Source organism: Xenia sp. Carnegie-2017, unplaced genomic scaffold (genome assembly GCF_021976095.1).
Source record: "Xenia sp. Carnegie-2017 unplaced genomic scaffold, XeniaSp_v1 HiC_scaffold_22, whole genome shotgun sequence".
NCBI classification, from domain to species: Eukaryota; Metazoa; Cnidaria; class Anthozoa; order Malacalcyonacea; family Xeniidae; genus Xenia; species Xenia sp. Carnegie-2017.
This window is the reverse complement of record NW_025813485.1, coordinates 4,151,036-4,166,421: the sequence shown is the minus strand read 5'-3', so window position 1 is coordinate 4,166,421 and position 15,386 is coordinate 4,151,036. Positions and strand designations below refer to the sequence as shown.

At 33.8% G+C, this 15,386-nt stretch overlaps 1 protein-coding gene across 1 annotated transcript; it reads right to left on the bottom strand.

Annotated features, from left to right (window-relative positions):
- Window positions 1-4: 4 nt before the first annotated feature.
- LOC124447066 (VWFA and cache domain-containing protein 1-like) lies at window positions 5-14,927 on the bottom strand. Its single transcript, XM_046997968.1, is given in 21 exon segments — window positions 5-262; window positions 332-478; window positions 736-983; window positions 1,090-1,149; window positions 1,539-1,619; window positions 2,197-2,232; window positions 2,301-2,530; window positions 3,541-3,685; window positions 3,860-4,206; window positions 4,283-4,471; window positions 5,001-5,316; window positions 5,409-5,510; window positions 6,501-6,614; window positions 6,617-6,680; window positions 7,054-7,120; window positions 7,433-7,559; window positions 7,786-7,924; window positions 8,038-8,318; window positions 8,410-8,554; window positions 8,623-9,222; window positions 14,899-14,927. Coding segments are annotated over 20 exon segments (3,381 nt in total). The 5' UTR covers window positions 8,908-9,222; window positions 14,899-14,927.
- Window positions 14,928-15,386: the final 459 nt, after the last annotated feature.

The following is a 15,386-nucleotide window of genomic DNA, read 5'->3' as shown; positions in this document are numbered from 1 at the left end:
CTTGTTAAATTGTTTCTTCGAATTGTATGCTTTCAGCTAAATTGTTCAAAACATCAAGTATTCTGCAAAAATCATAAAGTATAAAGTTTTTCACTGAATAAAATTTGTTAAATGGCTGAAACCAAAAAAAGTAATATAGCTTAGCTGTAATGTTATAAAACAAGTACCTTGACGACGAGTTGGTTTTTTGTTGACTTTCAAAAATGTTTTCTGAGCTTGCATCAAGGATGTTATCAATTGTCGTAAAAATATCTTCGAAAATCTATAAAAAACAACGTATTTAATATTTATATCTCATCTTTATGATTCATTATTCAATGACTACGCAAACCTCATTAAATTTCTTCCTGACCACAACAATTTTTTCCAAAACAGTTGCTATCAAACCAATGTCACCTGCTGTCAATGTTCGTCCTTGTTTCACCAGTTTTGATAATTTTCGACTTACCTCCACAATATTACTTGAATTCACATCAGTCTATATTCCGAACACGCAATAGTTTATGAGAAAAACATTCTATAAAAGTCACTTAATCATCGCTGTACTTCAAGTATGTATTATTTTAATGAATATTTGAGGAGACAGCCTTGGGGAATTTTTATTTTATGTTGACTGAAATTTTAGGCGTGGCGTACTTTACTGTCGTATAAATTTAGAAAATATAAATTACGGGTTCTTAAAAATTTTCTCTTACTAATGTTTCTGTCATTAGTTTTACTGCATTATGTACATACCTGTGTTAAAATAAATAAATTTTTACTTCTGCGACTCTTGAATTCACATCTTCCAACGTCAATAGGACCCCAAGCACCTCCTGTTCTGGTTTCATTAGTCTGCCGACATTTACGGGTTGCGTATGATTTGGAATTATAAGGACAAGAAATCTTATAACTCGTGTTTCTAACAAGACCGTTTGGCCATCTAAATATTCCGTATGCTTCCTCTGTACCGATAGTCTCGTTCAAACAGGAACCTGAGGTAACTTAACTCATGTTATTATGTGATGAAGAAATCAACTGTAAGACATTTTCACAATAGTTAGTACATAAGGAAACGTTGGTGGGTATATTTAAGGTTTGTATTCAAACCTGTTGAATTGTATTCATAAGGCATGGTTTGTGTAGTTGTTGTTTTAGTTGTGTTGATTTTCAGTGAAAAAAAACAGTAGATGCTAAAAAAGTTTGAAAAAATTACGTCGCTAACATATTGACTGTTTGGTAAAATTCAACTTTTTCGCAAGACCTGCACGTTGCAATAAATCAGGTTTGCAGAAATTCTTTTTCGATGATCATTACGCAAAAGTGATGCTTTTAGTTTAGTTTTGCAACTTGCTCTTAGAAAACTGATAATGTGCAAAATTAAAGAAAATTGAAAAAATAAGAGTACAAAAAATGCTATCATCCCTGACCATCTTCCAATTGAAAAGACAATAAAGCAATCTTCAATCTAAGACCGATTCCATGCATTGTTCAACATCTTTAATTGTTAGAGTGAGTACACGAAAAAAATTTGATGAAGATATTGGTCATTCATATACCTGTTGAATTATGTCTATATTGTGTGGTCTGAATAGTTCTTGTTGTTCTTGTGCTTTTGGTTGACATTGGTGAAGTAAATGTTACAAAAATTTTAAGAAAATATAAGGAAGAGCTTCGATTTCGATACATTCTAGCTGAGGACGATTGAGGTTTTTGTGGTAAAACTTGTCGAACATGATTTAAAATGCATACTTATTCATTAGAACCTTTATATAAATACTATAGTTAAATCCAGTAATACAGACTTGTAGACTTTAACCCAACGTCCAATCCATCAACACCCTCTAACCACCCCTAGTTTCAAAATGAAATTTTGATGGTCATTTAGCAAATGATTCTTTTCGAATTTGGTTGTGCAAAAATATAGTGCAAAAATCAGTTAAGCAAAAGGGCAAAACGAAAAGAAAACACGAAAAAGCTGGTCTGACATTGTTCGCATATAATGATAAGGATAATAGAATAGTCCATGCATACCTGTTGAAATAAAAGTTTGGTAAGAGCTCGAAATCGCTTGGAAACATTCGCACTTCGTGCTCGTGCTTGAAAGCAGATTCTCGTTTCTCAAAAACCGTCTCGCGTGTGTCTTAGATGTTACTAATAATATACTTGCAATAAATATAATAGTAATTGAAAAGTGAACTTATACGATACACGTACCTTCATTTCTTGAGTAGAGAATAGATCTTTTGTTTCCTTAACATAAATAATCATTTAATAAAAGACACATTCCATATTTTAAAGTCTTGAAAAACTGTTCAAACCTTGGACGCCACCATAACATTTCTCAGAATTTGTGCAATATGGAGTTTTCAAAGATGTCGACGTTTCGTTGTTATAAACACACCAAGTACATGATCTTAAGCCATAACAGGATTCCTCAGCAGTCCTTCGCACACAACTTTCATTATAACAGTTATGCAAATCTTTAGGAGGATCGAGAGAATTCCCAAGATTGGAAAGTAAGGGAGGAGAAACCGGACACAAAGGATCTCTATGATATAAATTAACGAACGTTAATAGTTGCCTTAACGCTGAATCCGTTACTTTTGTTAAGCGCCACAAGTTATTCCTGTTGTAATTCTCAAACTAGGCAATATTGGTTGTTGTAATTTTAAATGTTTTGCGTAGTAATTAAATCAGAGTATTTTGAAATTGCTTAAGAAAATTTATCTGATGATGAGTATTAAATTTTAAAAATCATTCAACGTTTTGCTGGGCTTATGTAATCAGCCCCTAAATACATTCAAAAATAGTTATGAGAGCAGTCCAGTGTTGCCAGATCGTGAACAAAGTTCACAGATTTATGAACTTTTTCCTCTCTTCATAAACATTTCATGAACATTAAAAGTTTGTGAACTTTTTGTGAACTTTTCTAAATATTATGCATTTTTGTATTATCATCATTTTCATAAAGAACGTATAGATAAATCATAGTTCAATGAAAAGAAAATCTTCAGGAGGTTGAGAAAATTTCCGAGGTTCTCCGAAAATTCCCGAGTTAATCCGTTAACTTCCGATTTTAAAAATTAGATGTAATATGAACTTTTTGCCACTTTTGTGAACTTTTGACGCAAGCGAGCATGAATATTATAAATTTTCATCAGGCAACACTGGAGCAGTCCTGCTATCATTCAAGTATTGTTTTTATTGCTGTGTAAGCCTGGACAGATTTTCTATCTTGTGCTAGTGCATGGCATCAAATAAAGGTAGTGTGCAACTATTCCCTTGGGAGTGAGAGAAGAATGGAGCTTTTGTCATGTTGGATGACACTTGGATTGCAAACTAATGCTTTGTTAAAATCGTCTGACATGGCAGTCATGACGTATTTTGCACATCAAAAATATTGAAATTATGAGTTCGCTTTATTCACGGTATTCACATGGCGGTATTCACATGAACGTGGTTATACCAGGGCTTTAAAGCCTTGTGGGATCTCCAGTGCAGCACTACGTCAACATTCGGTTCTTTTATCAATAAAACAGTAATTTGCTCTTTTCATACCTGCTTTTTGGAAAATAGTTTTCGCAATAATTGTAACGTAGGGATGATTTGAATGGACATAAACATTTTTCATTCACTTTTCTGTTGTAGATACCATCTGGACAATAACACGCACCACTGGTTTGACGACAAGTATAGATGATGCCTAGGGAAAATTTAATGGACTAGATTTCAGACATTGCTTCAGTAAGGATAAGTCATTCTTACATCGTTTCATAATTTTCATTCAGGATAAGTCGTTCATATACATGACTTCCCTCGGGATAAGTACACTTGTATACATCAGTAGGACGCAGGTGTATGATTATTCATATCTTACCGAGATAAACTGCTGTACCATTCACCCGACCAATTTGATATTTTGGACATTGTTCTGTATCAACATAAGCATCAGTGGTTATGTTTACTACATAGAAATTTTTATTGGTTATGTCTTTGAAGTTTTTACATTTCTTTCGATACATAAGTTTTCTCTTAATCATATCTGCAGCAACTGATTGCTCTGCCTGTGTGATATGAGTACTGCCAACGTTTTGCGCCAATTTTTTCAAATCCAACACTGACTCCAATTTGATAAAGTCATTGTGGATTAATAAAAACCCGCTTTCATCCATCAGGAAGCATCTGTATCTTTTCTCGCATTCAGGATATGTTTCTACAAGAAGTCTAAATGCCAGGAAGAGCAAAAATGTTAGGATAGTTGACATTCTGATTATTGTAAAATCATTACATGTATTCCAACCTGTAAAATTTAAACATATCAAAACTGGCGTCTAACACAGCGATTACGTTATCACTGACGTCATGTTGTTGGTTAGACTTCCCTTCATAAAGAGTATGAGAAACACCCACAATAAGACCAGCACCGAAAGAGTCAAGATACGGAGTGGTTATTGTCAGCTTTCCTTTGCTATTTAGAGCATTTTGAAACCTGAAAATTTAAATTTTAGAAAATGATTAACTTCAACTTTTTTCAAGTTTGCCGGCACGTCGGCGATGAAATTTTTGTGAATTTGTTTTTCCCATTTAATGCTCTATATTTGCTGGCTTTTGAACAGAAATGTCGGACGCTTGGCAATTTTACTTCGGTGTCTCAACTTTTTCCTATGTAGGCTATCATCACATGCAGCTGACGAATTTGTAATATTTTAGCATTTGATCTATATATATTTTATGTGTAATCAATTCATGTAAAACTCAGTCAATAAACACGAATGTTAAAGCCTTCAAACATGTAATAAAAGTAAAATTAACTTCTACGGGAAATAGCTGCAAAATAATTATCTTTGGGTCGGAAAATTTTTAGGGTCTAGAAAATTTTTAGGAGCCTGGTAACCAGCACGTCACTGCCATGAAATCAGAAAGCTTAAGGAGAAAGTATCTTTTGCCTCCCCATAAAATCGCATTAATGCCACTACTTTCACTACAAAAAAAATTTGTTGATTATAACATATACATACCACGAAAGTGTTGTAGGATTATAGCGCTTATTAATAGCAACACCTGGTTTAGTATATATCACCCCATTGGTTGAAGCAAACGTTAGAAACGATGTGTAACGTTTGAATCTTGATTTATTCCTGTCCCAAATGCTCTCAGTTTCTAATGCAGCAAGAGCCATTCTTCGAACTCCATTCACAAATTTTGGTTCAATATTAGGTCGACCATTTATAATGTAATTCTTAAATCCTTTAATTGTTTTATCTGTTTCTTTAAGAGATATATAATCATGGGGCCTAGCAAAGCATTTTGGAGAAAACTTCATAGTTCCTCTTTCTAAAATGTGAAGAAATAATATGTAATCACCAAATTTGTTTCCATAAATGAGAAAGTAAGATATGAAGAGTTTTTTGTTTGTATAAAATCACCTGTTGTGCCTTTAATACCATATAGAGAACATATTTTAAAGTCATTGTTTCCTTTGGGTGAGTTGACTTCAAGATGATAGACAAACGAATTTTTTTTGGAAACTAAAATCAAATTGTGAATGTCATGTGATTCGCACGTTATACAAGTGAACCATTGTAGAAAACATGTGATTTGCACGTTAACACAAGTGAACCAGTGTAGAAAACATGTGTTTTGCACGTTACACAAGTAATCCAGTGTAGAAAACATGTTATTTGCACGTTATACAAGTAAACCAGTGTAGAAAACATGTGATTTCGTTACACGTGAACATGTAGAAAACATGTTATTTGCACGTTATACAAGTAAACCAGTGTAGAAAACATGTGATTTGCACGTTACACAAGTGAACCAGAGTAGAAAACATGTGATTTGCACGTTATACAAGTGAACCAGTGTAGAAAACATGTGATTTGCACGTTATACAAGTGAACCAGTGTAGAAAACATGTAATTTGCACGTTATACAAGTGAACGCCATGTGGCACGAATATCCACATGTAAAACACATGTAATCACACATAAACCATCACTAGATATGATCATATGAATTAACCCTGTGAGACACATGTGATTTCTATATATTTTTCCTCAAAGGCCTCAATTAAGCTGTAAATTTCATAAACTTAATGAAGCCAGTTTTTCAAATGGCTTAAAAAAACATTCAAAGTACGTATGTACATTATTATGTATCAATTGTAAAATTTTTCTCCTGCTGTTTCATTGGTTAAAAGTGTATTATGTGATTGTAAAAATAAGCTGTTTCTTCACGTTGCTTGAGATAGTACGTTGTTTACAATAATAAAAAATCACGTTGGTCATCACGTAAAAGTACGACCTTTGATTTTGACCAACTGAGTTCGACCAGAAATGGGCGAAAGGGTGGAAATAGTGAAATCTAATCGAGAAAAAAGTGCTTCAATGTATCATTGAAAACAATTAACAACTTATCTCTTTCATTTGGTAAATGCCAGATATTTTGACGACATCAGTCAAAGCATGTACATACTCAAGTTGGTTAAAAGTAATCATTAAAACTTATTTAAATCTTACCAGTTGAAAGAGCGTCTAGCCTACTCTGTATTTCATTGTTGGCAAGAACTACACAGAAGCTCAAAGACGTTCCTTGAATTGCCTGCCAATGATATGTTGAATTTATCAAAAGCTCTTTACACCTCCACTACCAATCTTTGAATATCTTCTACTGATAAAGTTTCTACTTCCTTCTTTCTCCTGAGCAAAGCAAACGAAACATTAAGGTCTAAAAGCAAGTCTAAAATTTTAAGAAATAACCTGGTCTTACGGTGATCCAACAATGGAGAGAGATGAGTAGCCTCAAAACGTTTGTATTGTTTTTAGTTCTTTCTAAACTTAGACCATGCATAGTCCCGAATTAAGTTATAATTGCTAAATACTATTGTGGCAAAACTCTTGAAAATTTTTCATTATTGTCCACTATTATATGAAGAATTTTTCTTCAAAACATATTAATATATGGGCACAGACCTCAGAAAAATTTTGCATGCTTCAGTTTTTCGAGATTGACCATTTCATTTTTACAATTTGCCTTTCTTTCTTCTTTCCGAAGAAAACTAGGAAAACTTACAACTCTGTCTCGCATGCATTTGTAGTTTATGCTTGCGAGAACTGCATGTGATATATTTATTTTATTGCTAGTGGAGGAAAACAATCTAATCATGAATAAGATCACTGGTCAATGCTCAATGCTTTTTAATAAAAACCCTGTCAAAACAAGCTCGCCATCTTTGAAAAAAATTGTGTTAAAACTATTGTTTCAAGCCCAGCCTATCGCAATTATATATTATAAAACTTGATACCTCATCATTGACGGCAAGACAAAATCGTTAAACTCATCTTCCTGCTCTAAAGCTGTAATATGAAGCAGAACTATATCGTCATTGACAGCAGTAGTTCTGGGCATATTTGGATGGTAGAGTGTTTCCAGTGCTGCTCTCAATCAAAACGCATAAGAATACTGTCCGATATAAAATAACTGTACGTCAGAAATTAAATCTTCAAACACGACATCTGTGCCCACAACTCCAATTACTTTCTTTGTAAAACATGGGGCGAGTATGGTCACCATCTCACCTAGAGAAGATGAAAGACAGTTCATTGGCAATCTAAAATATTATATGAATGCTTTAATACAGAAAGTAAATTGTATATTTCATTTTGTCATTGATATCACAGCAAAAATCCTTCGCATATTTTAGCTATTAAAGCCTGATAACCATCAAGCTGTTTAAAAAACTGAAAATTAGCTTCCTTATTTGAACAACAAGAAACTACAAAAAAGGAGAACAGAATGTATTACCTAAACCTGAAGCATCAAAGTGAGGGCTTGTTATGTAATAAGAAGCGTATTTTGTCGTTCTTGCAAAGAAATTGTAAAAAGATGCAAAGACCAATCGTAACTCATCTAAATTTTCTTGAGTTATTTCTGTAAATCTTCCCTAAAAACAACAAATATTTTATTAAGACTTTAGAAGTTGTCTAATTAATACTACCAATTCTAATTAATACGACTTTCTGTAACTAGATTTGTAGTTGTTAAGAAATAATCAACCTTTGTTCCTTCAGCTTCTGTGCCTTCGGCAATTTTCTTCAAAAGACTAAAATTTCCTGATCCTATTCCATAAGCAAAGATGACAACATCCTTTGAGGTTACATTCTTAAGATATTTTTCTCTTCCGTGAGTAAGGCCGTAAATTTTCATTAATATCCGTTGGTTGTCCGTCGGTGAAAATAAAATCACTTTCTTTCTTGCGTTCTCGTTTCCACTTCCAGTGGAATTTGTTTTCAATAAAGAAAACGCTTTACGAATAGCATTTCCATAAACGCTGGGACCTTAAAAGCATTTAAGCACAGTCAATTCAGTCAAGATACCTTTAAATTATGGCTAACGATAAAAATTTAATATACATAAATAATTATTTACCTTCTGTTTTTATATTTCTCATATACTTTTTCAGGTATTTCAAATTAACTCCAACAGCAGTTGCAAGCTCGTTTTTATAACATGTACTAGAGCTTTTTTCGCCCGGTGGAGTTTCTACTTTACTATTGAATGTTACTAAACCAACCTGCAACAAAAAAACGTTGAAGAATAGGATTAAGAAAATTATTTATTTAGCAAGCATTTCTTTCTCACTCGATCTTGAGGATTTAATGCATCTAGTACAGTATCCACAGCAGACTGAGCAATACTTATCAATGTTTTTCCTCCGCTGACCATTGCCATGGATTCACTTTTATCCACAACAATAACGATATCTTTTGCTTTGGGAGCAATACCTTTAATGTACCAAGGACGAAGACGGTTGTCGTAGCTATCACAAGATGAAAAGTTACTTGAAGGATAAATCGATAAAATTCCTTCTTGTGATCCAAAATATTGCCATCGTAAGTCAGGATTATTTTCCAAATTATTTTTCATGGTTCTTTCCAAGCTTTTTGAAAAATGTTTTGCACCTTTATAAGTATATTTTGCACGGATTTCGCAAACTGACCATTAATTATCTTTGTCTTGAACCTGTGGTCAGTTGTAGTTCCCTCAACTGTACAACACTGTGGGTGATGATGTGACATTGTTGTATTCGTAGGATTTTTCAACAGTTTCTTTAATCTTTTGAACGGCTTGAATGTTTCCCTGAAATCTTTGCCTCAAAATGTTTGCCAGTCTATTCGCGTAGTATTTCCCATTCACATTAGGCTCGTCAACACGAACAAAAGTTGATTTATCAAAGAAACTCTACGAAAATGTAAAAAAAGAAGCGTCATTTGTTTAAAGAAATAAGATTGCATGAATGGTGCCATAAACATAAGCAAACCAAAGTGACTAAATTATCATTAAAAAATTAATAAAAATCTTTTCAGCCTCAATGAAAGTGAAAAAATTACCAACGAGCTAATTATAACTTATTCAACTAAAGTTTCGGAATCTGATATTCTGAATTTTGTACTCGCAAGAGTCTGAACTATTTCACCACTCTGTCTTCTAAAATACTTGAGAACTCGAACGAGTTTAAAACAGTTATAGTGGCCAGTATTTTCCCCATGCGAAAAAAATGATCAAGGGTTGCAACTATTTGGAATCTGTATGATCAGCGTCAAGAAATCTGTAAAAACTATTTAAAACTAAAAATCTGTAAAGACTGTGATTGGTTGATTGTACTGTAAAGCAAAAAAGTGCAATTGCAGTGAATTGTACGTTACTTTGTATAAAGCAGTGAGAGCCAAACAATGAGTCAAATAAAATTCCTTTTAAATAAAGAAGAAACATGGCGACCACAAGACTTCCACGATTGCACTGTGTGAAATTCAAGAATTACTGAGCAATTCAAAGAATACACAACAGCAAGTACGGTATTTTTTGGTGTATTACAAAAGTTGTGCCCTGCAACAAGGCTTTCCCGAAGCTATAGAAGAGAGTTTTAGAAGAGAGAGAAGTAAGCGGCATTTTGCGAAATATTTCAACTTCGAAGTATCTTATTAGAAAATAATGGTATAGCTTCTCGTACAATTCCAGATAAACATGAATTAGTGAGTTTTTTAATAAATTCCCCTTAGTTTGCAGAATATTAACACTAATATCCTTGAAAGCATGTGTTTACTTATAAAAAATTTGTTTATTAGCTATCTGTATGCATATTCTTTTATTTGGTCATTGCTATGCCAAGTAATGACAGTTAATATGCTAATTGCAGCTCTTCAGTGTTTAAAATTGTTATTTATCAATCCATCTTGTACATGTTCCCATGTACCTCAGTTCTACTTAAAGGTCTAAATATTCTTTTGCCTGTCTGAGGATGACTGAGGCTGACATGTGCTTCAATCTTTAATAAGCATGCCCTCTAACTATCAATATCAATATTTTGACAAGTACTGTGTCATCAAAGAAGAAAATGTTTAGAATAAATGTTTGCTTCGCGCGGGTGTCAATCGTTTTCCGTTTTACTATAATTGAACGGACATATTGCACAAGTTATATGAAAAAACAAAACACGGAGTAAGGAAGCTAAATTTGCGCATTTTGTTTATTTGGCTGATTTGACAAAATACAGTTAAAGCTATCATTTACTTATCTCGCAACTTCTTTCACGGAATAAATTTCATTCATACGAATGTTTTCACCTAGCCAAATTTGCTTTGGGCTTTACTTGTGTCCAGTGGCGTAGCTATGGTTGGCTGGTCGGTCCAGCCCGACCAAATATTTTCTCAAAATGAAAAATTTGTTTTATTTAAAATTGGATTTGCGAAAATTTTATATTCCGCGACTCTTTGGAATAATCCACAGTCTATTAGTGTAATATTTGTCAAATTGCGTCGTTTTTTGCAAAATTATCATATTTTTAAACGTTACTTAGCAACAATGACAAGTGCATTTCTAGTGCCAGGCATTACACAAAAATCTATAGTGGGATTATCTGCAATCTGATTGGTTGACAGCAACCGAGCAAACTCAAAAGCGCTTTTTAACAATAACTAGTCGGGCTCATTTTCAAAAGCGTGACTTGAATTTTGAGCTTCGAAATATACGTTCGGAAATCGTGATAATTTACATTACAATGGCTTCGGCTAATGAAATCGATATAATAAGTCAACTACAAAAGAAACCATTTTATTTTTCGACAATCAAGCGAGCAAAATATACTCGTAAAGCAGCGGCCAATTCCAAATTTACAAGCGACTACAGGCAATAGAAGCTTTCAGGAAAGTTGGTACTGAAGAAAGATTGGCTTTGTGGTAGCTCAAAAAATGCATTGTTCTGTTGGCCTTGTCTTTGTTTTGCCCTGGATCGTCATCTTCATGGACGCAGACGGGATTCAAAACATGAAGAATTTCCTATCCGATTGTAAGAAGCATGAGAAGGCAAAATCGCACATGGGTGCTTACAAGACCTGGAAGACCTACGGTTTTCAGCCTCGTGTCGACTGTCTCATGTCACAAGCTAGACGTGAGGAGATTCAGCGTCATAACGAGAAGGTAAGGCAAAATAGGGAAATGTTGAAACCATAACAGAAGCTGTTTTATACTTGTCTAGGCAAGAGCTTGCATTTAGGGGCATGATGAATCTAGTGGCAGCATGAATAGAGGAAATTATAGAGCTACTTGAAAGTTTTGCCAAGATGGATTCTGTTTTGAAAGCGATTACATGGCAGGCTTGCTGAAACCCACCTTGCTGGGGGAGTGCAGTTTACTGGAGTCTCTCCTGATATTCAGAATTTGATTGATTGTCTTGATAAGATAATAGAGGGTGAGATTTTAAAGGAAATAGATTGCTGCACTTTCTTGAGTATACAGGTTGATGAGGCAACTGATGTTTCTACCAAAGAAAATTGAGTGTAATTGTTCGAATGGACAAAGGAGAAAGTGTCATTGAAAGATAGCTTGGGTTTGTTGATGTTAGTTGTGATAGGACTGCAACTGCTATATCATCAGTGGTTAAGGGTAAGTTAAGTAATAAATAATAAAGAGAAATTTATTGGACAGACTTATGATGGTGCATCTGTTATGTCTTGTCATCTCAATGGTGTTCAAGCTCAAATTCAGCAGGATTATCCTTATGCTCAATTTGTTCACTGTGCTGCCCATAGACTAAATCTAGTATCATGTCGAGCTGCATCCTCCATTTCACCTGTTAAGATTTTCTTTGTTAATATTAGTGCTTTCTGCACCTTTACTAGCAATTCCCCCAAAAGAAAAGCTTTACTATCATCCCATAGGCTTGAGTTTCCTAGTCCTGGTGACACAAGATGGTATTATAGGGCTCATGTCATCAATGTCTTGCATTCTAACTATGAGAAACTGATAGACATATTTGAAAATCTTACTGATAATCCAATAGGTTGGGATGATGAAACATTAAGTAAGGTTACTGGTTTACTTGGCTACCTTAATGGCTTCTGGTTTTGTTTCTTGGTATTTGTTTTCCAGAGAATTCTTGAGCAGTCATCCATACTTTATTCTATCTTGCAAGACAAGGACACTGACTTTCATTATGGAGTGAGTAGGGTTGAGAGATTCAAGGCCTTTGTTGCTTCTCTGAGAAATGATACAGAATATTGTCAGTGTGACCTGGCTGTTGAGAAAGTGGGACCACCAGTAACCAGGTATGACCAACGGCATAATTACAAACAAATGTATTTTGAAATTCTTGACACAACTGTGACTATGCTGACTGAGCGATTTCAGGATATGGAGCGTTTTAGATTTTTTTTAACCCTAGGGTGTTTAAAATGTGGAAAGGTGAAGTGCCTTTAGAAAAGATAAATCTTCTAAAGGAGGTTTATGGTGATATGTTTGACATACCAATGCTAATTAGCCAACTTTGTTTTATTTACAGAGATAAAGACTTTCACCGTGATTCATGCGATGAACTATTGAAATATATTTTTCAGTTCCATCTTCAATCTAGTATTCCAGAAGTTGTAAAACTGTTTAAGATAAATGGGGTTTTGTCAATTAGAAGTGCTTCAGTTGAGAGGTCATTTTCTTGTTTGAAGAGGGTAAAAAATTATCATAGAAATACTATGAGCCAAGGACGTTTTAGTTCTCTTTGCAGGATTTTCATTCACAAAGACATACTGTCAGAGAAAGAAGACGCCAACACATTGCATGATGAGGTAGCAAAGAAGTTCATTGAAAAACCACGAAGACTGTCTTTCTTATACAAATAGGTATTCATATATGGCTGATAGCAAGCTGATGATGTCTTACGTCCATGCCATGTGAGAATTTTTCCAGGAACTTTTTAATGCAGCCAATGATGATTGTCATTTCAGCAAGACAATGAACGGCATCACAACTTTTAATAGTTGTTGATGACAAATCTGAGCCTTTTCGGTTCTTTGTCAAAGTTTCTTTACAAGATGCACATATTCTATTTATTGATAAGAAGAAGAAAATACATTCATCTCGATAATTTACAGGATTTTTCAGGGATTTAATGAATCATTAAATCCCCTGAAGAGTGAGCAATCACGAAACAGGCTTGTCGGGATGAAATTGTAGTTTTTGTGTATTTTCTTCTTCTTATCAATATTTACGCTCTGCTCTCGGGCATCGAGCACTGTTTTATACGGAAAATCATAAATTATAAACTTCCTAGGTATCTATTTATGTATGTGGTGTTGAGAAAATAAATCACATATCTGCAACTATTTTTGAACTGTTTCTCTGCTTTACTATAAGATCCTTCGGCAATTTAAATTAACCAAAATGGTTCTATTTCATGCATAAATATCACGCATTTGCTTTCTAAGATAGCCGTTTCCGACGTTCTAGGGAGTCTAAATTCGGAAAATTTTCTCGCTCAGCGCCAACCATGGTGGCGCCTCGTTAGCCCGACCAAATGTATTTCGCTAGCTACGCCACTGCTTGTGTCATAAAATATCCTTTATTTCGCTCTCTTATAATGTTTTGACATCTACCGGAACGGTTCAACCTACCTAAATAATTTGATCATTCGGTATGTACAACATAAAGTTAAACAATTTGATGACCTAGATACCCGACCTCGACGTAGTTTACGCATTCCTGTGGTAAGCTGAAGTTGTGTTTGGTAAAACGTATTTTACGCGGTGGATGTTCTCGAATCATCAATCTAAACACCCACGTCTTTATTGTATTGAGAAACTCTGGTGATCTACTTGCGTACTTATTCAGAAACTCAGTGATCCATGTTTATTATACACCCATAAACACTGATGATTAAAGTGCTTTCAAAAATTAAAGTAAAAAAAAACAACTTTGCACTTTCACAATCTTGTTTGTATATGTAAATGTTGTTTTCATTTTGAGGTGGAAACCTATCTTATATAGCACAAATTAGTTAATTAATTAGGGAGAACTGCATTGATAGCATAATATAGTTAATTATTATTCAAGTTGACGTGTTCTAATTCGTGGAATGTTACTATGCTGTACGAAGAATTGTTGGGCGTAAACCGAACGGTTGGTTATTATTGCCTTCACTTAATTTTAACACAAACAACATCATATTGAAGAGCATATTCACATGGGATCAATTTTTTAATATTGCAGAAAGTTGTCTTTGATCTTCAATTAAATTGGTTTTAGAAAAAAGCTAAGATATTTCAAAGTTGAGAATGAAAGTATTTTAAGCATATAACACTACGTATATACTTGAATCGAAAAATATCTCGTGCAAAATCTTTAAAATGATTTATGTACGATCTAGTATTGCAATTTACATATAAAATTTGGTGAACTAGTAATTTTTTCTCTATTATTGACCGAAAATGATAAAATGTCGAGTTATTTCCATTAAATTATTACTTAAATGATTGAATCAACATCCGTTTGTATGCAAAGCCAAATTTTTGGTAATTTTCAACTTTGCCAACTCTCCTAATCAAAAAATAAAAAAGTATTTATTCTTTTTGGAAAAATGCTTTAAATTTACCTGCATTTCCCAATACGTCATTTTTACTTTTAGAACATTTGATAATGTTGCGGTTTTCAGTCTGTTTGCATCAATACACTTTAACATCATTACAAAGTACCACAATATCCCCAAGTACATCCACATATTCATTCTTCAATACAAATAAGAAAGTTTACTTCAAATGATCACGTCTCTGAGTACTCTGAAGGTTGAATGTACTTTAACGGAAAGCTATTTTGACTTTGCATTAATAACGGTAGCACTGGCATGTGTATTGTTGTTTAAACAAATTTTATCATTTATTTACATGATTACGTCAGTACAACACCCATAAATCTTTGGTTATTGTATTCTTAGCATCTCGTCATCCACTTTCATATACCCATTCAAAAACTTTTTTGATCATTTCTACATGCACATTTCATGGCTATAAGCTTAACTTCAAAAAACAAGTAAATTAAAAAACTGTGCTTTTCCCCGTCATTGCTTTATTTGACTTCTGCATA